This window comes from Rhincodon typus, chromosome 26, assembly GCF_021869965.1.
Source record: "Rhincodon typus isolate 14 chromosome 26, sRhiTyp1.1, whole genome shotgun sequence".
Lineage (NCBI taxonomy): Eukaryota > Metazoa > Chordata > Chondrichthyes > Orectolobiformes > Rhincodontidae > Rhincodon > Rhincodon typus.
The window spans coordinates 5710522-5738283 of NC_063357.1; the positions used below are offsets into that span (position 1 = coordinate 5710522).

General features: G+C 42.8%; 1 protein-coding gene across 3 annotated transcripts in view; it reads right to left on the bottom strand.

Moving 5' to 3' along the window:
• Window positions 1–12787: 12787 nt before the first annotated feature.
• dhx40 (DEAH (Asp-Glu-Ala-His) box polypeptide 40) overlaps window positions 12788–27762 on the bottom strand; it is a 35486-nt gene continuing 20511 nt past the window's right edge. For all 3 annotated transcript variants that reach the window (XM_048612538.1, XM_020529059.2, XM_048612540.1), the window contains 8 exons: window positions 27699–27762; window positions 26179–26336; window positions 23593–23707; window positions 22358–22466; window positions 22089–22183; window positions 20146–20215; window positions 18876–19104; window positions 12788–13663 (listed from right to left, as the gene is read on the bottom strand). In XM_048612538.1, coding sequence (XP_048468495.1) covers window positions 13539–13663; window positions 18876–19104; window positions 20146–20215; window positions 22089–22183; window positions 22358–22466; window positions 23593–23707; window positions 26179–26336; window positions 27699–27762 — 965 coding nt within the window. In that variant the 3' untranslated portion in view covers window positions 12788–13538. The remainder of the gene's footprint in view (window positions 13664–18875; window positions 19105–20145; window positions 20216–22088; window positions 22184–22357; window positions 22467–23592; window positions 23708–26178; window positions 26337–27698) is intronic.

Below are 27762 nucleotides of genomic sequence, written 5' to 3' on the forward strand. Positions count from 1 at the left end.
TGGCCTGCTGTGTTCATCCAGCTCTACACCTTGTTATCTCATTCACAATTGGTGTCCTATTTGACCCTTAGGGCAGGGTGATTAGAGGTAAGCAATAAATGCTGATCTTGGCAGTGAAACCCACATCCCATGAACAAATTATTTAAAAAATTGACCCCATATCGGCTCTGTTATAAAGACTGTCTGCTCCCATCATCTGTCTTCTCTCCTGCTTCAGTCCTATCTGCTGCAGCTGTCATATTTATCTGTATTTTTGGTATCATCTAGGCAGCCTCCCATTATACTCCAAAAGAACATGGCACGGTAGAGCGGCTATAAGTAAAGGAAATTGTACCTTTACTCTGGTATAGCTACTGTTACCCTACATTTCAAAAGATCCCCCCTACATTGGGGAGACGAAATGCAGACTGGGTGACTGCTTTGCAGAACACTTGGGTCCTGTCTGCAAAAGCTGTATTATAGTCTAAGATTTCCATCTTATGGATGTCCTTTACAAATGTTCATTATTAACATCAGGGGAGGTGATGGCCTAGTAGTATTATCGCTGGACTGTTAATCTAGAAAGCCAGATAATGTTCTGGGGACCTGGGTTCAAATCCCACCACAGCAGATAGTGGAATTTGAACTGAATAAATATCTGGAATGAAGATTCTAATGATGACCATGAATCCATTGCCACTTGTTGGGGGGGGGGGGGCAAAAAAAACTTCTCTTGTTCACTAATGTCCTTTAGGGAAGGAAACTACCATCCTTACCTGGTCTGGCCTACATGTGACTCCCAACCCCCAACAATGTGGTTGACTCTTAACTACCCCCTGGGCAATAAATGCTGCCTAGCCAGCAATGCCCTCATCCTGTGAATGAATAAAGGGGAAAAAAAATCCTAGATACACACAATTCTGGATTGTAATACTATAAAAATTTAAGAGCATAATTGATGTGTCCCTTATCAATAATGTCAGCTTTTTTTAAATTAACTATTTCATTGACCAGAGTGATTCCCTTGATATTTTGAATTTCACCAGGTGAAATTTGAATTTAAATTCTCTATTTCATTTGGCACCACTGTACTAGTCAATTTCCTTCCAGTGAAAGCCCGACCAAAGATTGTTATAGGTAACCAGATCCTTTCCTCTGCAGAATCTGGTGCTTATCATCAACTGATTAATATATTAATTGTTATTCAACAGCATGTCTGGACTGGAGGCCTGTGACCAGTGGTGTGCTGCAAGGATCGGTGCTGGGTCCACTGCTTTTCGTCATTTATATAAATTATTTGGTTGAAAATTTAGGAGGTATGGATAGTAAGTTTGCTGATGTAACCAAAATTGGCGATGCAGTGGACAGTGAAGAAGGTTACATCAGACTATAACGGGATCCTGATCTGATGGGCCAGATGGAGAGTGGCTATCTGAGTGGCAGATGGAGTTTAAGTTAGATAAATGTGAGGTGCTGCATTTTGGAAAGGCAAATCAGACTAGAAGTATACAAGAAGTAAGGTCCTGGGGCATGTTGCCGAACAAAGAGATCTTGGAGTGCAGGTTCATAGTTTCTTGAAGGTGGAGTCGCAGGATAGTGATGAAGGCATTTGATACACTTGCCTTTATGGGTCAGTGCATTGAGTAAAGGAATTGGGATGTCATGTTGTGGCTGTACAGCACATTCGTTAGGCCACTTTTGGAATACTGCTACAAGAAAGATGTCGTGAAACCTGAAAGGGTGCAGGAAAGATTTACAAGGATGTTGCCAGGGTTGGATGGTTTGAGCTACTGGGAGAGGATGAATAGGTTGGGGCTTTTCCCCTGGAGTAATAGAGGCTGAGGGGTGACCTTATAGAGGTTTATAAAATCATGAGGGGCATGGATAGGGTGAATAGCCAAGGTCATTTTCCCAGGGTAAGGGAGTTCAAAACTAGAGGACATAGGTTTAAGGTGAGAAAGGAAAAACTTAAAAGGGATCTAAGGCGCAACTTTTTCATGCAGAGGGTGGATTGTGTATGGAATGAGCTACCAGAGGAAGTGGTGAAGGCTAGTACAATTACAATATTTAAAAAGCATCTGGATGGGTACATGAATGGGAAGGGTTTAGAGAGATATGGGCCAAATGCTGCCAAATGTAGGATATCTGGTCAGCATGAATGAGTTGGACCGAGGGGTCTATCTCTGTGCTGTACAACTCTAAGACCCTATGTCTGGTTATGCTAACTAAAGTGACTTAAGTGATTAAATTGCCTGTTGCTTTAAGGTTAGCCCTGGATCAATAGCCCAGAACTACATCGAATTGACTTAAACTCCCCTGTTTATCAGGCAAAGGTGAAAGGTTATTATCACTACAGTATTAAGATAAATCAATAGCAGTATAACATTACCAGACTTCAGATAGTCTGATTAACCCTTTCCTTAGCAAAAGGACAAAGTTTAAATTTCACTCCAGAATGAAAAACTTGAAATGACTTTAATGTAACAAAGCTTTTTGCAAATGTTTAAAGAATGCACCTGTAGAAATTCCCACTGCTCGTAAGATGCTGCTTGGCCTGCTGTGTTCATCCAGCTCTGCACCTTGTTGTCTCAGATTCTCCAGCATCTGCAGTTCCTACTATCTCTGTAAGAAAATCTATATATTCTATACATTCAAAGTGATGCAAGTCTAGGTGTTTTTTAATCTTTACTTTTCCCCATTCCTTCCTGAGATGGTTGGCTCCCTTGTGCAGTTTCATTTCCACAATGTCCTTGCAGTACCTTCCCAAAACTCCATGGGTAATCCTGGACGGTGAATGTCAACACATCACTCAACCAAAGCAGTCATCAGGGCGAGGCCCAAGTCTGTCCTCACTCAGTACCTGTTGTGCCTGACCTTTAAATGGGTGAAGTTATGCTTCCAGTATATCTCAACAGAGTTCACACAAAATAGGACAGATTGAATAGAATTGGCAGATTTCTCTCCACACCAATACCCCCACCCCAACCCCACAACAATTGCCAAGAATGAACCAGATGGGCTTTTACAATGATGATTACGGTTTAATAGTCACTGTTACTGAAACCAGCTTCGACTTCTGATTGAATTTAAATGCCACCATCTGCCATGACTTAAGTTCATGAACTGAACCCATGTCCCCAGGGCATTCATCTGATTTTGTGGATCACTAGTCAGGTGATATTCCACTGCACCATCAGACCCCACCCTCGCCATAAACCATGAATAGAAAATAATTTTATTTCAGAAATACTTTAAAGCCCCATGACTCCGCACCTTCCACAGCCTTCATTTGAGATGGCGTAAGCAAATAATACAGAAGTACTCCTGGGGAAGCTCTCTCTGATTAGCAGTCTGGCTTTGCTAGGGAATTTATCTAGTAGCTAAACTAACCTACAAAATGCTGCATTGCTAGATTTTAGCCCCAGGATTATTATTTTCTTGGTTTCTTTGCACTCCAGTCCCCCCTTCCAAAATTTCTGGAATACCTTTAGTTATCAGCCCTACAGTGCCTGTAATGATTCTTCATGTATCAGACCAGGCCAGCAGCTTAGAGATTCAAGGGTCATCGGGGAACAGTGGGCATCACATCATTACATCACTGGTACTGCAGCCCCAGCTGAGAGCAGCTAAATCAATACAGCCAAGAATCTACCTGGTCTATAACACAGTGGGTGACACTTATAGTTATTAAACACCTGACAGGCTCCTATTGCATCAATTACATTCCCAAACCATGTCATGGCCAATTAAATATCTTCGCTGTTGTCTTGTAGATGAACACTACAGCCAGTCCTGTGCAAAGCAAGATCCCATGGTCCTAATAATTTGTTTTGACGGTACTGCTGCAGAAGGAGGAATGTGAGCCAGAATCTCATGTGTAAGAGGTCACATATTTTTCATTTCTTGGGATTATAAACTGAAATGGAAGTTGGACTGCTGTAATCGAAAACAAAGCCAGGAAGCTTTGCAACTTGAAAATCAAATGTTGCACATTGTTGAGCTGCGTGATACAATGTTGCCGTTTAAAAGCAGTCACGGGGAGAATTCAAGACTAAACGGCTCCTAGAATCTTTTGAGTTAAGGGAATTCTGCCTGGCAACAGCCCTCCTAATGGTTGAGCGCAGAGCATTTAAAAAAAAGCTATAGGTGCCACAGGTGGCATAGCGAAAAACATCCAGAGCCTGCTGACTGAAAGCAACCAGCTCTCTCTCCCTCTCTGTCTGTGGGGTAAAAAAGTCAAAAACTCATAAAAGAAAGAATTCATGCAAGAGGAAAGAAAACCAAGATTACATGGATCAACCATCGAATCAAAGGATGATGTCAGCGGAATGTCAATATCACACCATCATTGTGAAAGTCAAAAGAACTGTGAAAGAGAAAGAATTCTATATCTTGTGGTCTAGACCTTCGACCTTCAGAATTTTGTTTGTCCTGTTTATATTCCTTTCAATTCACAGTAAATGTGGTATACCATTTGTCTTTTGTCTGTCTTAACTGTAATTGAATATGTGTTTGACAGTTTTGAAGGGGTCTAATTTAAGAACATAAGAATATAAGAACTAGGAACAGGAGTAGGCCGTCTGGCCCTTCCAGCCTGCTCCGCCATTCAATAAGATCATGGCTGATCTTTTCGTGGACTCAGATCCACTTACCCGCGTTCTCACCGTAACCCTTAATTCCTTTATTGTTCAAAAAAAATCTACCTTTTCTTTAAAAACGTTTACTGAAGTAGCGTCAACTACTTCACTGGGCAAGGAATTCCATAGATTAACAACCCTCTGGGTGAAGAAATTCCTTCTCAATTCAGTCCTAAATCTGCTCCCTCTAATCTTGAGGCTATGCCCTCTTGTCCTAGCTTCACCTGCCAGTGGAAACATCCTCTCTACTTCTATCTTATCTGTATAACTTATATAATTTAGAAATCTTTTCTTTTTATTGTGTTGCAAGTAAATAGTTTATATTTTTTCTGTTACTAAAGAAACCTGAAGTGAACATTTTTGTCCTGATTAGCAGTCAAGTGGGCAAATTGGTTAGTTTGGTGGTTTCTTTAGGAGTTTATATATTTATACATTTTGAAACCATGAGCCATGATTCTTGGCACATTTTCCCAGTCAGATCATTACACTTGATCTTTCTTAAATAGCTCAATGGCATCTTCATCACTCATCTAGACCAGCAGAGAGAGCTCAGTTTAGTGTCTCATTTAAAGGATGCCTTTTCCAATGCTCCCAGAACTTGTTTGCAACAAAACAGCTTTGGTAACAGCATTTGGTAATCCCTAAACAATCTTAGTTTTCTCTGGTATGGCTCTGCAGTAGAGCAGTATTGTGTGGACTTTTACCAGTTTTTTTATTCACTCACAGGATGTGGGCATCTTTGGCTGGACCAGCATTTATTGCCCATTCCTAATTAGTTAAGAGTCAACCACATTGCTGTCACATGTAGGCAAGACCACGTAAAGTTGACAGATTTCCTTCCCTAAAAGACATTAATGAACAGGTGGGTTTTTTCGACAATTGACAATGGTTTCATGGTCATCATTAGACCTTTAAGTCTAGATTCTTTATTGAATTCAAACTCCGCCATCTACCATGGTGGAACCCAGGTTCCCAAAACATTAGTTGAGTTTCTGCAATAATAGTCCAGCGATAGTACCGTAAGGCCATTGCCTCTCTACTTTTGTACATGTTCTGATTTAAGTCTCATTTTTATTCCAAGACATTTAAGAGTACAGGGAATATCCCATTCTGTTATCACTCACTGCATCAATGGTTCCTTTGGTAAACTGCCCAAGCAGAAAATGCTTCTGAAATGATGAGTTGTAATACGTCATTCAATATCAGATTTACAAATTATTTATTTGGATGCCAACCAAACCATATGAGCAATCCTTCCATCAAGGGAGTTGGCAACAAACCTGCTCCTCTGAATCCATCCGTCCACAACAACCTTGGCTGCCAAATTTCTCCTGGTACTCAGGAGATTAGCAGTTTGACTCTGTTGGGTTGTCTGAGAACATCACAAACATGCATCAGCTGCCCATCAGTCCATTGGTTGTTGATGCACCAATTCCCTGCAGCAGCTCAAACTCACAAACTGAGAAAACATCTGCCCCTGATTATTTTGGTGGGCAAACATTCCCATACTTGGCAAGGTGGTTGCAGGGGGAAACCAGCTCAGTGTTCCCTTTATGATTGCTGCCAGTGACCATTCCCCCTTGGACACATTTCCCAAATGATACTGATATCAAAAACATCTATTTATGTGGAACCCTCAACATTGTGATACATTCCAAAGATGCTGCACAGGATTGTTAGTAATATCTTTTCCCCAGGGTGGGGGAATCCAAAACTAGAGGGAATAGTTTAAGGTGAGAGGGGAAAGATTTAAAAGGTACCTAAGGAAAAACTTTCTCATGCAGTGGTTGGTGCATGTATGGAATGAGCTGCCAGAGGAAGTGGTGGAGGCTGGTTCAATTACAACATTTAAAAGGCATCTGGATGGAGATATGAATAGGAAGAGTTTAGACAGATATGGACCAAATGCTGACAAATGGAACTGGATTAATTTAGGATATCTGGTCGGCATGGATGAGTTGGACCAAAGGGTCTGATTCCATGCTGCACAACTCTATGACTCCATCTGACACCAAGCCCACATCAGATGTTAGTTTTGAAGAAGGGTCACTGGACCCAAAGCGTTAACTCTGTGTTTTTTCTCCACAGATGCTAATAGACCTGCTGAGTTTCTTCAGCTTTTTCTGTTTTTGTTTTAAGAGATTTAGGACAGGTGACCAAAATTTGGTCAGAAGTAGATTTTGAGCATCATCTTAAAGGAAGAAAGCGAGAGACAGAAAGATGCAGAGGTTTTGGGAGAGAAACCTAGATTTTAGGGTCAAAAATTACATGACACCAGGTTATAGTCTAATGAGTTTATTTGAAAACATAGCTTTCCGAGCATAGCTCCTTCCTCAGGTGAGAGAGGAAGTATCAAGATACAGAATCTATAAGTAAAAGATCAAAGGATCATATAACTGATGCAAATGTATTGAATAAACCAGAAGTGGCTGACTGACTTCCTCCTATTAAATCTTTAATCAGTTAGAAAGGAGATGCATGTTTTGATTGATTAAAATGCAAATCCCTGAAATTTCTTTCAAGTCATGGCCTCGAGATAACTAAAGGTTTCATCAGTGGATACAAGGGGTGAAATCTCAGGTCAGACAATGCATTTTAGGTGTGAGGCCTTGTTTAGAATCTGTCAGTGTTTTAACCTGGAGTCAGACTGGTTTTATTTCCAAAGCAGAAATTTATAAAACGCCCTATTAACTAACTGTTTCTACAAATTGTGTGCTTTTCAAACAAAATAGAATGTATCTGCAAATACAAATCTGCAAATGCAAATTCACCCCACAGACTTAAAGGTGTGTGTGTGTGGTGTGTGTCAGCGTGAGGGAGACAGAAAGTGTGCGCGTGTGTGCATGCTTGAGAGAGTGTGAGAGTGTGAGAGAGTATATGAATGTGAGAGACTGTGCGTGTTTAGTGAGCTTGTGTGAAAAATTGTGTGTGTGGGAGTATATAGTGTGGTGGGGTCACCTGTAGTGTGACATGAACTCAAGATCCCAGTTGAGGCCGTCCGCATGGATACCAAACTTGGCTTTTAGCCTCTACTCAGTGACTCTGCGGTGTTGTGTATCCCAAAGTCTGCCTTGGATGAAGGTTACCTGAAGATTCAAGGCCAAATGTCCTTGACCGCTGAAGTGTTTCCCTACTGGGAGGGAACATCCCTGTCTGGCAATTTTTGCATAGTGTCCATTCATCTGTTGTCATAGGGTCTGCATGATTTCATCAATTTACCATGCCCTGGGTCATCTTTGCCTGCAGTGTATGAGGTAGACAATATTGGCCAAGTCACAGCAGTATCTGCCATGCACGTGGTGGGTGGTGTTCCCACGTGTGATGGTAGTGCCCATGTTGATGATCTGACATATCTTGCAGAGGTTGCCATGACAGGGCTGTATGGTGTTGTGGTTGATGTTGTCCTGAAGGCTGTGTGGTTTGCTGTGAACAATGGTCTGTTTAAGGTTTGGCCTTTTTTTTTAGGCAAGAGGTAGAGGCGTGGGGAAGATCTTGGTGAGGTGCTCACCATCATCGATAATGTGTTGAAGGCCGCGAAGAACATGGTGTAGTTTCTCCACTCTGGAGAAGTGCTGGACGACAAAAGGTACTTTATCAGTCATATCCCGTGTCTGCCTTCTGAGGTCATTGCAGTTTTTAGTTGTGGCCCATCAGAACTGGTGATTGATGAGTTGAGCATCATATCCCATTCTTATGAGGGTGTCCTTCAACACCTTCAGGCTTCTGTCATGTTCCTCCTTATCTGAGCAGATCCTGTGTATGCGTAGGGCTTGTGCATAGGTGTTGGATTTTTAAAATATGTTTATGGTTGAAGCTAGAGAAGTGCAGCATTGTGAGGTTATCCGTAGGCTTGTGGTAGAGTGAGGTATTGAGGTGTCCATCCTTGATGGAGATGCGTGTGTCCAAATGCACAGCAAAGAAATCTTATCTGAACTTGTGCATGAAAATGTTGGCATATTGCAGTGCAAATCTGGTCCTCACGGCTGTTCCACGTGTCTGGATGAAGAACTGGTTGTCGAAGGTGAAGACGTTGTGGTCGAAGATGAAGCGGATGAGTTGTAGGATGGCGTCTGGAAATTGGCAGTTGTTGGTATTGAGTACTGAGGCCATTGCAGCAATGCCATCAATGTGGGGGATGCTGGTGTAGAGTGCTGAAATGTCCATTGCGACGAGGAATGTTCCTCATTCGACTGGTCCATGGGTGCTGAGTTTCTGTAGGAAATCTGTATGTTGCAACAGAAGTTGGAGGTTCCTAGTACAATGAGTTTCAAGATGCCCTTGACATAGCCAGAGAGATTATCACACAGGGTCGCATTGCCTGATACAACGGGATGTCCAGGTGTGTTGGTTTTGTGTATCTTCGGAAGGCAGTAGAAGTCCCCTACCTGAGAAGTACATGGGATGAAAGTGCGTAGTGTACTCTGAAGGACTAGATCAAAAGTCTTGATCGGTCTGTTGAGTTCACGGGTGTGTTCTTTGGTCGAATAGGCAGGTAGTTGTCTGTAGAGTTTCTGGTTGTTCAGTTGTTGGTACACTTCCTTGTAGTTCATTCTATTCTGTATGACAATGGCTCCTCCTTTGTCTGCTGGTTTGATGACAATGTTGCGATAGGTCTTGAGAGCATGGATGGTGGTGCACTATGCCTGGGTGACGTTTTGCACTGCCTAGTTAGTGCAGCTGATGAATCTGGCATTCACACATTCTCTAATGATTTGAGCTTACATGTCGAGCCTATAGCAGCAGCCTTTGGGAAGGGTCCAATTTGACTCGTTTGGTCGCTCCACCATGGATATGTCTGTCAACTGTTCCAGTTAGTTTATTCTCTCATTGAGCTTGCTGCTAACATATTGCAAGAATTACCGGAGTCTCATTCATCCGATGAATTCCCCTGTGTCTGCGGCAAGACCAATGGGGTCCATTTTGGTGGTGGAGCAGAAATTGAGTCCTCGGCTGAGAACTTTGATTTTGTCCAGTTGAGTCAGTTGTATGATCCTTTGATCTTTTACTTACAAATTCTGTGTCTTGATACTTCCTCTCTCACTACACCCGAGGAAGGAGCAACGCTCTGAAAGATAGTGTTTTCAAATAAACCTGTTAAGACTATAACCTGGTGTTGTGTGATTTTTGACCTTGTCCAACCCAGTCCAGCACCGGCACCTCCACATCAGATTTTAGGGTACAGACAACTGAAGGCATGCGATTAAAATTCAGTATATTCAAAAGGTTGAATTAGATATCCCAAGGGAGTTGTGGCCTGGAGGAGATTGCAGAGGTGAAGAGAGGCAAGACCATCGAGGATTTTGTAAATAGGGACAAGAATGTTAAAACAGAGGTATGTCTTGACCTGCAACCAACATAGCAAACTGTGTATAAAGGATTAAAAATTAATAAAATTTGGTGCAAGTTAGGACATAGACAGCAGAACTTTGCATGATTTCAAGGTTACAGAAAGTGAAAAACAAGAGGCTAGCTAGGACTATGTTGCACTTGGATAGCTTACCATGACTCACCATCTGGACTCCTACCAATCCTGGTCTCCAAACAATTATATTCCAGCACTGTCAAGAACAGGAGCATTTTATGAAACTAAAATACTGCAGATGTTAAAAATCCACTATATGACAAGAGAATTTTGGAAATCAAAATCTGTAGGAGTTAACATTTCAAGTTCAGTCTCTGCAGGAGGATCCTAACCTGCTGTGTGTCTCCAGCAATCTCTGCTTCTTTGTCACTGAGTTTATACTCAATCACGACTCCATTCCATCCAGCTTGACTCTGAGTCAGGGGGTCTGGCTTCAAGTTCTACTAGAGCAATTGAGCATAATACATGAAAGCTGAAACTCCCAGTATAGCACCGAGGGTATGCAGCACTGTCAGAATTTCTGTCCCTTACATGAGACATTAAACTGAGGGGCTCTCTATGTTTGGGTTTGTGCAAAAAAAATCCCATGACACTATTCCAAGTAACAGAAGGGGACATATCCCTGGTGTCTTGGCCAATCATGGTTCAATCAACGTGACAAGATACATTCCTGTTCATTATCACGTGGCCATTTGTGAGAATTGCTGCATGCAATCGGCTGCCATGTTCCCTGCATGAAGACGGTCATAAATTCAACAGCATTTCATTGGCTGTAAAACACTTTGTGATGCCCAGTAGTCCTGAAAAGCGCTATTTAAATGTAAGTCTTTTTTACAGTTACTCAGGCATACAATAGCTACTAGTGACTAACCCCAAGCCAATAATCCAGAAAAGGTGATGATGAAAGGCAGTCAATTTTTCTCATCTTTATAAAATTGCTTTTGCAACAACTTTGCATCAGATTTACTGTGGATTGGTGTTAGTCTTGTGAAACCTTTGAGTGAATTCCACAGCTTTGAATGTGTGGCTGCACCAGATCTATAATGTAGCTTGATCTTTGTCCTTTCCAGTGTAAATCCAACAGCCGCAAAAAGACGCTACTACATATGTTTCTGATCATGAGTATATTTAGGTTGCAAATATTGGAACATGTTTAAATAAATACACCAAAAGAATTTAAAATACTTGGAAACAGATGTATCTTTTCACTGGCACAAACATAAGTGTGTGTGAATGAACCACAGCATTAAACGTTAATTCTTTGGTGTATTTCACACTTACCTCATTAGTCATGATGTGGAAGTGCTGGTGTTGGACTGAAGTGGACAAGGTCAGAAATCACATGACACCAGGTTATATTCCAACAGGTTTATTTGAAAACAAACTTTTGGAGTCAAAGGTGTGAACCTTTGATCTTTACTTATAAATTCTGTGTCTGATCCTACCTCTCTCACTAACACCTAAAGGACTGAGGCTCTAAAAGCTTGTTTTCAAATAAACCTGTTAGACTATAACCCGGTGTTGTGTGATTTCTGACCTTGTTTACCGCATTAGCACATCCAGAGACTGGACTCGTCCTTCAACTGAAAGGGAATGAATACAACTGGCCCACACAGACACTCAATAAGCGACTGCATCATTGTGAAATGGTTCAAATTGTCCTCCAAAATGCTCTTCATCAAAATGTGAGCACCAATGGTCCTGGCCTGCACCCCCACTTCTGGGGCAAAGTCAAGGGTGGACAATCACGGCAACTTATTTATGTAACACCTTTAAGGTACCAGATGTAACATTCCTTTCACAGAAGGCCTCATCAAACAAAATTTGTCACGAAGCTACTGGACAGATGACCAAAAGCTTGGCCGGAGAGCTAAGTTTTATGGAGCATATTAAAGGAGGGCAGATTTACCGAAATAATTCTTGCAATTTACAAACTCATTAGTGCATAAGCCAGACTGATGATGCTAATAACACCTCACCTCAGATAAATTCTCTAAGGAGAGGGAAAAAAAAGTTAATAATTCACGTCTGATATCTTCTTTTCCCTCAAGACGTACTGGACTCAAAATTAACTCTAAATCTGTCTCTCTTTCTCCAAAGATGCTGCCAGATTTGCTGAGTTTCTCCAACACATTCGGTTTTTATTTCAGATCTCCAGCAAGTATTTTGCTTTTGCATGAAGATTTGTTTATTCCATTCCCCGTCCTTTACTGTCGATGGAGAACAAATGTTAAACAAATCAGACAGGAACAGGAACCCAGGACTCACATTTCATTGGGTAGCTGCCAAGCTTGAGAGGAAGGTTTAAATCAGTTGGGATTTGCAGTCCTGCTTGCTCTGTAGTGAAACGTGTAAAGTGCACATGTGGATGCTATGAACGGCAAGGCTATGCTCCCAAGTGTGAACAGAACAGTAAAGACAGGCTTTATGTATCAAGAATTGCTGTATTGTAAAAACGTGAAGCAGAAATAATAGACAGGAAGCAGTACTGAGGGGAACAAAGCTATAAAAAGAAAGTATTTTCCTTGAAATACTTTTGGTGATGCAACATTGTACAAATGCATTCGGTGTAAAACATAAGTGATTAAGAAAAACTTCAGCAGAATTATGAAATAATGAAATATGAACAACAAAGCGACCAGGATAGTGTGATGTCTCAATAGCCTCATCATAGTCAGAAGTGCTGTCAATGATAATCCTAAATGTTTTAAAAGACAATAATTCAGCCTTGGTGCTCCCTTGTTTAGGCATGATTGTAAATACTTTAAATTTTATTCTTAATCTTAAAAAAGGAACATTATTACAAAGCTATTTTTCAAAACCTTTTGTTTAATTTCACATTGTACAAAAATAACCAATGAGATTTTAGAAAATACAGATTAATTTATCACAGCATCCATTCATAAAAGCACTGTCTTGCAATGACTGTCATTTACTAACTTCATTTTTTTTTCTCCCACTCTGAAGTGCCATGGAGGGAGTTTTATATTAAAAGGACAATATAAACAAGCTTTATGATGCAAATATTACTGTATGGATAACAAATTAACACGAACCTCCTGTGACCAGTAGACTCCAACCTGGGTTTAAAACTGGTTAGTTACACATTGAACATGCAGTTGCTAAAATCTGTCTGGCAGAAATTTAAGGTCCAGGCAATATCGTAACTCTCAGATAGCAACATTAGAGATTGTGAACTGTTTGATGGTTCTTGTTCTTCAGGACAGAAAGTGCACAGGTGCATGGCACATTAACATTGATCCTTTCTACTATAAATGTGGAATTCATAATGGAAGTACATTTTAAAAGTAAGAATATATACCTTTAGAATAATTTGTCCAATCTCTGCCCCTACTATATGAGTGGTACATTTGGCCTCAACTCCACAGATGCACTGACACAGGTACTGAACTAGTATTCATGAAATTTTCCAAAGATGATTTGGAGCCTTCCTCCTGTGGAGCCGAGGAATGGTTGTGAGCATCCACATCATTCAGCCACAGTGAGGCACTGGAATCTACATGAGATGGTCTTAATCTTCCACCGGCTCCTCTGAACATTCACTGGTCCATCCAACTCTGCGACTTGTCTAATTTGCGCTGTAGGTACCTGGCCCGAGCTTCAGATATAGATTTCTCATCATTTCTCTTTTCCAGTTTCTTTTGGACTACTTCTAGAGTTTGCTCTAAAGGGGTAGTGTGTGGAAAGTTAAAACATTGTCAGTTAAACCCTCAAACAGTAGAGTCACAGCATAGCACAGAAAAATGTCCTTCGGCCCATCGTGTCTGCGCCAGTCAAACACAACCACCTAACTATTCTAATTCCATTTTCCAGCATTTTGTCCGTAGCTTTGTATAGCTTGATATCGCAAGTGTACATCTAAGTATTTCTTAAATGTTATGAGGGTTTTTGCCTCTATGCCCTTAAAGGCAGTCAATTCCAGATTCCCACCACCCTCTCAGTGTCATACAGTGTCATACACGGCACAGAAATAGGCCCTTCAGTCCAGCATGTCTGTGCCAACCAACAAACACCAAACTATACTACTTCCAATTACCTGCATTTGCTCCATAGCCTCCACCACCCTCTCAGGCAGGACATTGCATATTCTATCACCCTCTGGGTGAAAAAAAACTTTCCCCTAAACTATTAATGCCTCACCTTAAACTAATGCCACTGATTTTAGACACATCTGCTATGTGGAAAAGATTCTTACGATCTAACCTGCTTACGTCTCTCTCAATTTTCGATACCTCAATCAGATCCCTCCTCAGCCTCCTCTGCTCCAAGGAAAACAAATCCAGCCTATCCAGTCTCTCCTCATAATGGAGACTTTTCATCCCAGACAGCATCCAGGGGAATCTCCTCTGTTCTCTCTCCAGTGCAATCACATGCTCCCGATAGTGTGGCAACCAGACTGCACACAGCATTCCAGTGGCCTAACCAATGTTTTATAAAATTGTAACAAGACTTCCTCGTTCCTATATTGTATGCCTCGACTAATGAAGGCAAGCATCCCTTCACCACCCTGTGCTGACACCTCAGAGATCTATGGGCTTTTACACCAGGGACCCTTAGTTCGTCTCCCTAGAGTCCTGCCATTCATTGTGTATATCTTTCCTTTATTATACCTATCAAAATGCATCACCTCACACTTTTCAGGATTAAACTCCATCTGCCATTCCTCTGCCCAATTTACCAGCTGATCAATATCAGACTTGCCTGAGACCACCCCCTTCACTATCAACAACACCAATTTTCATGTCATCTATGAATTTACTAATTATACCTTCTACATTATATCCAAGTTGTCAACGTTAATAACCAACTTCAAGGGTCCCAGCTCTGATCCCGACAGTACACTACTGGTCACAGGCTTCCAAACACAAAAATGACTCTCTACCATCATCCTCTGCCTCCTATTTGCAAACCAATTTTGGATCCGGTTTGCCAACTTGCCTTGGATCACATGGGCTCTTACCTTTTTGGTTCAGCCTTCCACGTGGGGCCTTGTCAAAGGCTTTATCAAAGTCCATGTAAACCACATCTATCGTGTTCCCTCAACAATATATTGTCACCTTTTCAAAAAGGTCAATTAAATTTGTCAGATAGGATCTCCCTCTCGCAAACCCACGCCAATTATCCCTGATCAATCCCTGTCTTTCCAAATGTTGATTAATCCTATTTGTCAGAATTTTTCCAATAATTTTGCTTACCACTGACATCAGCCAACCAGTCTGTAATTACCTGGCCTGTCCCTGCTGCCCTTCTTGAGCAAAGTAACCGCATTAGCTATCCTCCAGTCATCTGGCACTCCACCTGTGGCCAGCGAAATATTAAATATCTCGGTCAGTGCCCCAGCAATCTCCGTCCTGGTCTCCCATAGCAGTCTGGGACATCTCTCATTTAGTCCTGGGGATTTAAGCACCTTTATGTCTACTTAAAAATCTAATGCCTCCTCCTTATTAATCTTAACATGTTCTAGAATCTCAACATCCCAACCAAAATCCCTGGCAACAATGTTTTTCTCCTTTGTGAATACAGATGAGAAATATTCATTTAAGACCTCACCCTCGTCCTCTAGCTCCACATACAGATTGCCCCTTTGGTCTCTAATCGGCCCCACTCATTCCATGGTAATCCTGTTACACTTAACATACTTAAAAAATGTCCTGGGATTTTCCTTAATCCTATCTGCCATGATATTTTGTGGCCTCTTTTTGCCCTAATATCCTTTTTTAAGCACGCCCTACACACTACAGTTTAAAATAAGCTGTACCTAACGTATGTTTCCTTCTTTTTGTTTATCAAACTCCCGATATGCCTTGACATCCAGGGTTCCCTGGACTTGCTGCCCTTGCCTTCACTCTGAGGGGAACACATTGGCCCTGAATTCTTAATATACAAATGTAGACTTATCTTCAAGTAGCTGCTCCCATTCTATGTTTGCCAGATCCTGTCTAATATCATTGAAATTACCCTTCCCTCAACTTAGACACTCAACTTCTGCATCACCTTTATCCCTTACCTGAATGACTTTGAAACTTACAAAATTGTGGTCACTATCCTCAAAATACTCAGCCAATGAAACTTCAACCATGCGACCAGCTTCATTCCCTACAATTAGCTCTAGCACTGCCCTTGCCTTGCAACCATGTCTTAAGTGATTGCAACAATTTTGTATTTTCACATGCTGATCCACATTTCCTCACATTCACTAAGAACCTCCTAGGCTTTACCTTAAAGCTATGCCCCTTCGTCATTGACCCCTCCACCAGGGGAAAAGTTCCTTCCTGTCTACCTTGTCTATGCCCTTCATAATTCTAGACATCTCTATCACGTCCCCCCCTCAGTCTCTTTCCCATCGAGGAAAAGAGCTCCAGTCTGTCCAACCTCTTTTTGAAACTAAAAATTTCCAGCCCAGGAAACATCCAAACTCCTCTAGCAGAACTACCTACGCACTGGCACAAAAAGCTCTCCTGCATGCACCCCATCTAATCCTTTCACACTAAGGTAATCCCAGTTAATGTTGGCAAATCTGAAATCCCTTACAACTATAACTATTTCTCCTGCATCTTTCTGTGATATGCCTATATATCTGCTCCTCTGTCTTCCTCTGACTATTGGCAGGCCTGCAGTATAATCCCAACAAAATAATCACCCCTTTTTATTTCTAAGCTGAACCCAAATGTCCTCATTTGAACATCCTCCCTTATAACTGTAGTGATGTTTTCTTTTATCAATAATGCAATGCCTTTACATCTCTTACATTACCCCGTATCCCACCTGAAACGTCTATACCCTTGAATGTTGAACTGCCAGTCCTACCCTTCCTTCAACCATGTCTTAAGTGATTGCAACAATTTTGTATTTTCACATGCTGATCCACATTTCCTCACATTCACTAAGAACCTCCTAGGCTTTACTTTAAAGCTATGCCCCTTCGTCATTGACCCCTCCACCAGGGGAAAAGTTCCTTCCTGTCTACTTTGTCTATGCCCTTCATAATTCTAGACATCTCTATCACGTCCCCCCCTCAGTCTCTTTCCCATCGAGGAAAAGAGCTCCAGTCTGTCCAACCTCTTTCTGAAACTAAAAATTTCCAGCCCAGGAAACATCCAAACTCCTTTGCACCCTCTCCAGTGCAAACACATTCCAATTATAGTGTGAATTCCAGAACTGCACACAGCTGCCAGGACTTTGCCAATGTTTTATACGATCCCTGCTCTTAAACTCTAAGTCTTGGCTACAAAAGGCAGATATACCCTCCACCTTCTTAACCACTTTGTTCGCCGGTCCTGATACCTTCAGGGACATGCACACTAAGGTCTCTCTGATTGTCAGCACTTCTCAGTGTCTTACCGATCATCATGTATTCCCTTGTCTTGTTTGTCCTGCCCAAGTGCAACATCTCACACTATCCAGATTGAATTCTATTCCATTAATATCAGTAGTGCTCAGCATTTCTGGTCACAGTTTAACTCTTGGTTCAGACATTTCAAAACTAAACACAGTAAGCTGCCATGAGAAATCAGTGATAAACGATATCTCATGCCCGGTGCAATGCTGAACGGCAGAGGTAGGGGGGTACCCAGGTTTGCTTTCTGCGGTGTGTGGAGTTAGCTGTTACCCGAAGAGCCAGTTTTTGAGGTGCTACATTTAAGAATTGACCTGAGTATCTCTGGGCAAGGAAGGGCAGTGGGATGGAGCTGTAATACATCCATTATTCCTGCTCTCGATTGCTATCTGATGACTTGTACTGGGAAGTGCATGGATCCACACGGAGACACATGTTCAAATAGCTGTATAATATTACCTGTTAAGCCAAGGCAAGCAGTACAAGGGCAAAGCATCAAAGGGCAAAAAGTGCACACGGAACTGTGTACTTTTCAGGTCATTTTCAGGTTGGCAAGTTGTAACAAGTGGAATGTTACAGCAATCAGTTCTGGGCCCTCAAATATTTACAGCCACATCAATAACAATGGATGAAGGGAACAAATGTACACTTGTTAAATATGTTGATGACATATGATAAGCAGGAAATTAAACCATGAAGAGGACATAAGGGGTCTAGGTTAAGAGAGTGGGCAAATAATGTTTGACAGATGGAGTATAATATGGGAAAATATGAACCTGTCCACTTTGATAGAACCTGAGGAGGAGTGATACTGAACTCTAAATGTTCACTCTGATCCTTTCTTTACAAATGCTGCCAGAAAGGGCTGGGTTAGGGTTTCTCCAGTACTCTCTGTGATCATTCAGATTTCCAGCATCTGTAGTATTTTACTTTTATTTGCTGTTGTGTGCAGTAATTTGGCATTTTACATCAAGCAGCTACATATCCCAAGTTATTTTTAATTTGTTCAGTTTTCAGCTGCAGGAAATCAATGTTTGACATAAGATGTTGAATGGTGCACCACGACTCATTCACAAGTGCGATACCAGGATGGATTTAACCAACTAACACAAGTTGCAAAGGTGGCAGTGGGTGAGGGCACAGAATGACACCAAGCCTGATAGGTTAGACGCTGCTAGGGGAGGCTTGGAATGCGATTCTTGCTTCTGATCACCAGTAAATGCCAGGAGAGAAAGCAATCGGAAGGAGATGAATAACTGGCTAAAGCTCCCAAATCCATGGCTTTCATCCTTTCAGTAGGAGGTCGATGGATGCTGGTGCATGGAAACAGCACTACTTCCATGTTACACACAACATTCATCCAGCTCAGGTTTTCCTTCACCAATGCGGAGTCAAAATCCCAGAGCGCCCTCATTGACAACACCTTCACCACACAGGCTGCAGTGGTTCAAGAAGACAGCTCACTGCTACCACCTCAAGGACATTCCTGGGGTGGGGGGGTGGGTGTTTTGAAGTGGGAGGAGGAGCTGGAGGAGCTCACCTGATTGTTTTTTGGTCTTGTTTAATGCCTCTCTTTGCTGGGTCGTGCTCCCTGCCACCTCATCCTTTGCGATGCTGCTCAGCTGGTACACGTCAACCTCATGTAACTTGGGCAGCAGATCCTTCACCCACTCATAACGGACTGGGCATAGTGTTCGCACATAAATCTTTGACGTGACTATAACGTCATGAAAGATGACCCAATCGAGCTGGCTTTCTTGATCAAACAGCTGGGAACAAGTTTGAGAAAGCTACAGTAATGCGATTTTTAAACAATTCTTTTTCAAAATTTACTTTGTACTTCCCGCCATACAATATTCTCAACTCAAGGGAGAATCAACCCCCGTCCTCTACCTGGATCTAGACTCCTCACTATTTGTCACTTTCTTTAGCCCAACAACTCATTGATAACATTGTGCCTTCTAATTCTGGGCCCTTGTGTATCCCCAAATTCTCTTTCCCCCACCAATGGCAGCATTCCCTCTAGCTGTCCAGCTCCTAAGGTTTGGAATTTCTGCCATAAATTTCTGCCCCCTTTGATGTTCCTTGAAACCCATCTCAATGACCAAGCTTTAGGTCACCATAGTAACATCTCAATTGCTTTTGCTTAATTATGCTTGTGAGAGGCTCCATGGGACCTTTAATAACATGGAAGGCGCTATATAAATGCAAATTTACCTCAGATCCTTGAAAACTCACTGGGCACGTGCACAAGACATATATCACAGAATTACAGAATCATGGAAGGAAGCCATTTGGCCTGTCATGTTCATGCTGGCTTTCTGTTGTTTACTCGGCTAGTCCTACACCCCTCCTTTTTCCTGTATCCTTAAAACTTGTTTTCTACTCCAGATGATTATCAAATCCTCGTTTGAAAGGTGTGACTGAATTTGCTTCCTCTACTCTTGGGCAGTGCATTCCAGATCTTAACAATTGCTTGTGTAGAAGTTTATATCCTCACACAGCCACTACTTTTTTTTAAAAAAAAACTAATTACTTTAGTGTCCTCTGGTTCCTGACCCATTTACCAAAGGGAACAGTTTCTCCCAGGTTACAAGCCACTATAAAACCACATGGGCTATGGTCTTATCGTCTACCTTTTCCAGTTTCATGATTTTGAGTACCTCAATCAATTCTCTTCCTAACATTCTTTTCGGGAGAACAGCCCAATTTCTCTCATCTATCCACAAAACTGGAGTCCCTCACCCCACGAACCATTCTCCAAATTCTTGATAAATTCAAGATAAACTCAATTACAATATATTACATACGATGGAAGACGGATGAATGTGGACAGCTGATCCGTGTCCATCCATGGTGTGAAAGGTTTTACCCACAGACCTGCAAGAACATACACCAAGTGTTACTCTTAACATTTAAACTTTGTCAGGTCATATACACTCCAAATCCTCATTATCCAACGGGGGATGGGGCACAGACCTCCCAGTGTAACAGAAAACGTGCATACTGCCACAATGTAAATCTCTCACCCACTGTGAAGGGCTGTGTAACCAGACAGGACGAGTGAATGGGAAATAAAAACAAAAACAATACAAAAGAAAATCAGGTGAGGCTGACATCATGAGTACTTGGTTTTGCAATTAAGAGGTGTCAGTATATTCGCCAGGCAACCTGTGCCAGCCCTTTAAAAGCAAAATTCCCCTGATGTTGGAAATCTGAAATAAAACAGAAAGTACTGGAGAAACTCATCGGCATCTGTGGAGAGAGAAATACAGTTAACTTTTTGAGTTTGGTACGATTCTTCTTCAAAACTCCTGAAGAGGTCATATGGGAAACAAAACGTTAACTCTGTTAACGAAGGTGAGGCAGAAACCAGGCAGATGGGAGCACCGCTCCCTCTCCATTGCGGGTAAAAACCTGGTCATCAGCTGTGAGGCAACTCTTTCTGTTGTTCTATGTGGTGCAGGTCTGGCCTATCCCGAGGGCTTGTACTGCTGCAGTCACCTAAGCCAGCTTCCCTAGATAGGGGAGTGGGGGAGCGGAGGTTGCGGTGGGGGTTGTACCCAACATTACCCTCATCCTGATGGACACCTTTGTGTGCAGTTGCATCGAACTGCGTATAGACCATTGGTACACAAATACTAAGTGTCACTCTGTGCTGAGGTTCGACCTGTTCCCACTTTTATGAAAGATCGCCCTGCTCTCATTGACATGGAATGCTCCAAGTACTTGGACCTGTCCCTTATGGAAAGATTTGTGAAAGAAAACACCTTTGACCACCACTCCATCAGGAAGTGGTCAGCATGTAACATCCTTGAGACACCGAAGGAAAAGGAGAGGGGGGATCCTGCCATGTGGCTCCCTGAGCATACTGTAAGTCATTTGGCAGAATGCCTCATCACCAGAACTTTCCAACAAGCACCAAGACATCGCAGGCTCTACCTGTGAGATCCTTCTTATACACCTGGTCTCTGTGCACCACCCCGCACACTGCCCTCGAAGTGGCAGAGTTGGGTGTGGTGGGGGGAGACTGTCACACATCTCCTTTTGGAATGTGCCTTTGCAAAGGAAGTCTGGAGGAAGATGCAATGGTCTTTGTCGAGGTTCATCTTGAGCAGCTCCGTAACACGGGACTCTACAGCCTGTTCCCCGGGACACACACTGCGACAAACATCACTGTGCCGGGAGGACCGTCAACTCAGTGAAAGATGCTCTTTGGTCTGCCTGAAACTTGTTGGTCTTCCAGAGTAAGGAGTTGACCTCAACTGTCTGTTGCTGACTGGCACATTCCAAAGTCCAGGACTGCGTGCTGAGGGACGCACTAAAGCTTGGGGCAGCTGCTGCCAAAGTAATGTGGGGAAAGATCAGCATCTGAGGTCTCTCTGCAGAAGTACAATGGAGGTCCGTTCAGTTATCAGACCCTCCTGATGCCTCAGATACATGTAAATGGTACCTTGCTTAATTAAGAAATGCCTTTGGGTTTGTTGCGACTATCGAGAGAGTAAAACTCAAATGTTTGTGCTTTTTCCTCTGTACATAAAGACTGTACAAATTTGAACTGCATTAGTAACTGCGTGTACATAAAAGATTTTTTCATGAATAAAGTATATTCTTGTAATATAAAAAAAAAATTAGATAGCACCAATGTGTCTTACCTTGACGAAAGAAAAATTAAAGAATGACAAGAAACCTGGTCCCACGGGGTAAAAGAGAGTCAGGAATCTCTGGCCATTCTGAGGAGCTGCCTGCTTACCTTCTGGCCACGTTGCAGAAATACCCAGCACACAAGCACCTTCTCAGCAGCTCAGACCTGGAGCCATTGAAGGTCTCTGAGGGGAAGTCCTTCTTCTGCAGATAATGACAATATAGACATTTGATTAAATTTTAAGCAGCAGGTATAACAGTCCAAGTGAAGCGAGTCAGCGACAGAAAATGAAGAGGAACAGCTTTTCTTCACTGGCAGCCTTCAAAAATAGTTTTGAAGCTGAAATTCGATTACAAGAGACACTTGAGCACTCCCACCTGTTTCAGTTTATCGAGTATTTCTCGTAGCTGTGTCTCTACGTTAAATGCAGTCTTCATCGCTCGCCAGTGGATCCAATGTTCACGGCACCAGGAAGCCGGCGAGTCACTGAGGGTGAAGATCACATGTCAGTGCGCACAGGCATGGGGCACTGCAGCAGGTCGACAACAGCCGAGAATAAACAGCACCTAAAAATCTCTGGATCGAGGGCTGGAACTCACACAGCGTTGTCCCAGATTTCATCCAAATCCTTTCCTGACAGTGTCATCCACACCTTGCCTAAGGGGTCATTCTTTGGGGTCCAGTGAATTCTGGCAGCTACTCAACCACAGGGGACTTCATAGCCGTGCCATGATCCTGTCACTCAAGGTCTGAACACTTCCCCAACAGTGATTAGCAAACAGAAGCTTTTGACAGGTCTTCCCCACTCCAACAAGGAGCACGGAGAATAATCAAGGTGATCCTGTTAAGACCAGTTAACAGAGCGCAGGCTACTTCTTTGATGGTCCCCTAAAGGCCAGCACCACGTCAGCTGGTGGATGTACTTGGCAAACCACTGCAATGTTGCACAGTGTGCCAGACTTTCAGAAACTCAAATTCTTAATGCAGGCTGACACTCCCAGCACAGCACTGAGGGACTGCTGTTATTTGAATGAGATGAATGAACCTGTCAATTAGGAGCAGGAGGAGGTGATAACCGCCCCTTCAGCCTGCTCTGCCATTCAATAAGATCAAGGTTGCTCTGATAGTGACCTCAACTCCACATTCTCACCTAATCCTGTTCACCTTTGACTCTCTTGATCTACCTATATCTGCCTTAAAAATATTCAACGATGCTACCTCCATCACTCTCTAGGGAGGAGAGTTCCAAAGGCTCATGACTCTCAGAAAAAAAGAACTCCTTCTCATCACCATATTAAACTCTGTCCTTCTTGAACATTAAATCCAGGTTCCCAACATTAACTACACTTCAAAATAATTTAATTGCCTGTAAAGTGCTTTGAGACTTCCCAAGATCCCAACAGATATCAGAGAAAAGCAGGTTGTACTTTTTTTAATTGCATTTGAGAAGTCCCTGATCTCCATCGATATAGAGACAGCTAAGTTCAGGATTCCCCACCTCTCCTGTCTACTACAAGCAAGTGCTCTCACAAGCCCAAGCATTCTGTACTTCCCTCTCTGTCCTGGTTAAGCCGAGTCAGCCTCCTCAACGCATTGCCCACTCCACGCTTACCTCGCTCTGCACTTCTCGAATACGTTGAGTAAGGTGACAAAGTCATTGCTGCCTCCAGCCTCCAGCGCCAGTTCCCGGTGCCTCAGCTCGGCTTCCTTCTGTTTCTCCGGCTTCCCTGTAGGAACAGGGCACAGGATCTCAGCCCACTGTCCTCCTGACCAGCTGGCCAAACCCAACCCACACGTTTCTTTTCCATGACAGAAAGAACAGCCAGCCATTCAGCCCATTGAGCCTGCTCCTTTGTTCATGGCAGATCTGGTTGTGGCCTTAACTTCACTTTCCTGTCTGTGCCCCATAACTCTCGTCTCTATGGTCAATCATTAATCTGTCTAATTCAGCCTTGAATATATTCAATGACACAGTTTTCACTGCTCTGTGGGGAAAAGTACTCCAAAGACTAATGACCCCTGAGAGAAGAAATTTCTCCTAATTTCCATTTTAAATAACACACCCTTATTCTGAAACTCTCTTAATTCTAAACTCCCCTACAGGGGGAAACATCCTTTCAGCATCCAACCTGTAAAGCCCCTTTGTTGTAATAAGATCTCTCATTCTTTTAAACTCCCAGCCTGTCCAACCTTTCCACACAAGATTAATCCCGCCATCCCAGGGACCAGCCTGGTAAATCTTCAATGAACTTCCTTCAATGTAAATAAATCTTTCCCAAAGTAAGGTGGCCAAAACAGCACACTCCATCGCTACTTGTCACAGTTTCAAGAGGTTTGAGATTGGTTTTCCCATTATCACAGTTGTGGGACTGTGCCTAGCCATTGGATGACATGGGGCTACCATCTCTCAATGAACCAACTCTGAGCTGGGCAGCGGTGCACCCAGATTTGCTCTCTCTACAATCAGTCCTGCCCCTGCTGGAAGCTTACAGATGCCTCCCTGCTGTGTGCAATTTTGTGTTCCTACTGCCGGTAATGTACCATTGCCAAATCTCCTGTCCCTCTATTTTCCTGCAGCTTCAAACTTTCCCCAGGGTGCGGACCACTTTCTCCCCCCACACCTCCAACAAACCACCCACCTAGAAGTCTCCAACTGATACCTAAGCAATTGTTCTTCACACCGAAGACTCATTAAGGAACCTCAACTGAGGGTGAAGTCGGAGGGGTTGGGGGTAGGGCGGTGAAAAGGGGTAAGGGCAGTTATCATGTTGCGTCCTATATGACTCTAACACAGGCCCATGTAGCAGTGATTTTTGGGCAGCAAAGAGTTCCATTGTTGCCTGGTCCAGTTTTTCTCTTCAGTACAGCACGTCTTGGAGGAGGACTGTAGTAGCACTATGGCCACCTGTTGATGTTCACTCAACAATTATAGTATGTTATTTCTCAGGGAAAGGTACACACAGCTGTATTTGGAGCTTTTATACAAGTGTCACATACATGATTTACTCCTAGTTGTGTGTTCCTGCACTAAGTTGTTGTGTCAGAAAGTCACCAACATTGGATGGGCTCTCACACCTAGTCAGAAGGTCATGGGTTCAAGCCTTATTATAGAAATCTGAACCCATAACATAGGTAAGTGTTTAAGTGCAGTTCTGAAGGAATTCTGTATCAGAGAAGTTTAACTGTCTGATCAACTAATAAAAATTCAATTCAAAGCAGACGATTTTCCTGATTCTGTTAGAGGATCTCAAACTTCTTTGTGAAAAATAGACCAAGACGCGAAAGCTTTGGTGGAGTTGGTTTGACATTTGCCACAGATCTTACAGCTCCACTCTGAACAATTTCCCCACCCCACTTCATGCTGGCTGGCTCTTTTTTACATAGACATCTAAGCATTTGTTAATCAACCTGTTCAGAGATGTTGTAACATACCTCAGAAACAGGCAGGACTTTAAGCCAGGCATCCTGGCTCAGAGGAATGGACACTGCCACTGTACCAGAAGAGCCCTAGACATCTAAGTATAATTATCTAACTAACAACCAACATTTGTTTACCTATTACCTTCAGTGAGTAGATATTTAGAATCCATTAACAGAACCCCTTTGACGCTAACACATTCCTCCAGCAACCAAAACCAAAAACATAACAAACTGCATTCATATAGCATCTTTTTAGGGTATTTTTTCATGAAATGTAAGTGTCACTGGTTTGGTCAGCGTTCATTGACTCTTAACTGTCCCCGAGATAATCACATTGGAGTCACACATAAGGCAGACTGGGTAAGGTCAGCAGATTTCCCTCCCTAAAAGAAACAAGTGAACCAGATGAGATTTTTTATGATAATAGACAATGGTTGCATGGTTGTCATTCAGCCAGGTTTTTATCCCAGATTATTATTGCATTCAAATTTCACCTTCAAGAAAGGTGCGATTTGAACTAATATCCCAGAACATTAGCGTGGGACTCTGGATTACTAGTCCAGTGACATTACTACTACCCCACCAATGCCCCTCTTTACTGTAGCAAAATGCCCATGAATTGGCCAGCCATTTCATCGCTGTAAAATCCTGTAGAGTATAAAGTGCAGAGTATAAAGTACTTTCCTCCGCGTAACAATGGCTGCAGCTCAGTTTTTGGGTGTGACATGATAAGTTGCCAGGTCTTGCTCAAGAGATTCTTCCTCAGCCCCATTTTTACCTGGTCGAATGAAAACGCTTTCCACTGAAAGCATTGCAGCCACCGGAAGCAGAAGATATTCGCAGCCTATGGCTGCCGCTTTAATCAGTGCCCGGGTCAGAGATGGCCGGAGAGGAAACTCCACCATCAGCCTCCCCAGTTTGGTCACACAGCCTGTCCTGAGAAAAGAAGAAACAGAAACAAGCAATGATTAGCAAAGATAACACAGTGGGGAGCTGGAGGAGCACAGCGGGCCAGGCAGCATCAGAGGAGCAGGAAAGTTACGTTTCGGGTCGGGACCCTTCTTCAGAAGAAGGGTCCCAGCCTAAAATATCAACTTTCCGGCTCCTCTGAAGCTGCCTGGCCTGCTGTGCTCCTCTATATCCACAATGTTACTTCTGACTCGGCAGTTCTTACTATCTCTGAATAATTAGTAAAGACTCTGCAACTGCTGACCACTGGCTAGTCCCTCAGGTGAATGTTAAAGATCCAAAGATACTATTCCCAAAAGAGTTGTGGTGTTCTCTGCAGTGCCCGGGACAATATTAACATCACCAAAACAGATTAGCTGTCCATAGGAGGTGGCAATGGTGTGTTGGCAATGTCACTGAACTAGCCACACCCTGAGGCTCAGTTTATCAGGTGCTAGTGCCATTTAAGTACAAATAACAAAATCTGGAATCAACAGCTAGTGTCGGCAATAGTGATTATGCAACGATCATCTATTGTCGGTGTGAACCCACCCAGTTCACTAATGTATTTTAGGGAAGGAAATCTGCCGGCCTTAGCCAGTCTGGCCAACATGCGACTCCAGAGTCACTGCAATAATGGTTGCTCTTAATTGCCCTCCAAAGTGGCCAAGCAAAACACTCAACTCAAGGGCACTTGGGGTGGACAACAAACGCTGGTGTTGCCAGCACTGCCCACATGCCATAAACGACTAAGAAAAAAAATCTAATTGCTGTTTGTGAGATCTTGCTGTGAAAAAAAAGGCCACCATCTTTGCAACATTCCAACAGCGCTTTGCAATGTCCTGAGAATGTGAAAGGTATTACTTAAATGCAAGTCTTTGTCTTTTATTGGAAAAGAGTGAACAGGATGTCAACCAGGGTTACATGAGACTCTTTAATAAGCTCAGGACTATTAAAAGAGGGAGCATAGGGGTCCTCAATGGATGAATCATTGTGTTATTGATTAATATGGACCTCCAGTATGGTCTTGGGTGAGCCAGCTGTCTTCTGTAACAGGGTGGGGTGGGCAGCTTATGTTTTCTTCAAAGTCCAGAGGGTGGTGGATGATTTAACTAACAATTGTGGTTCCTCAAATAATAACAAACAAGCCTGAAATATTCAAACGGTTATTCAGCAATTTTAAGAGAAAGACAGCATAACATTGTGGACACGTGTTTTAGGCGAGTGTCGGTTGGGCAGCACATTTTGTCACTGTGTTCGAGGGTTGTGGGATTACCCCCAGGACACAAGCTCATATTCTAGGATGACTTTTGCGATGCTGTTTACACGAGCATGGAGTCAGTCACTCACCTGTCAATAGCGTCATTCTGGTAGAGGTTCTTCAGTGCCTCCAGGATGTGCCTCTCCTCTGGGC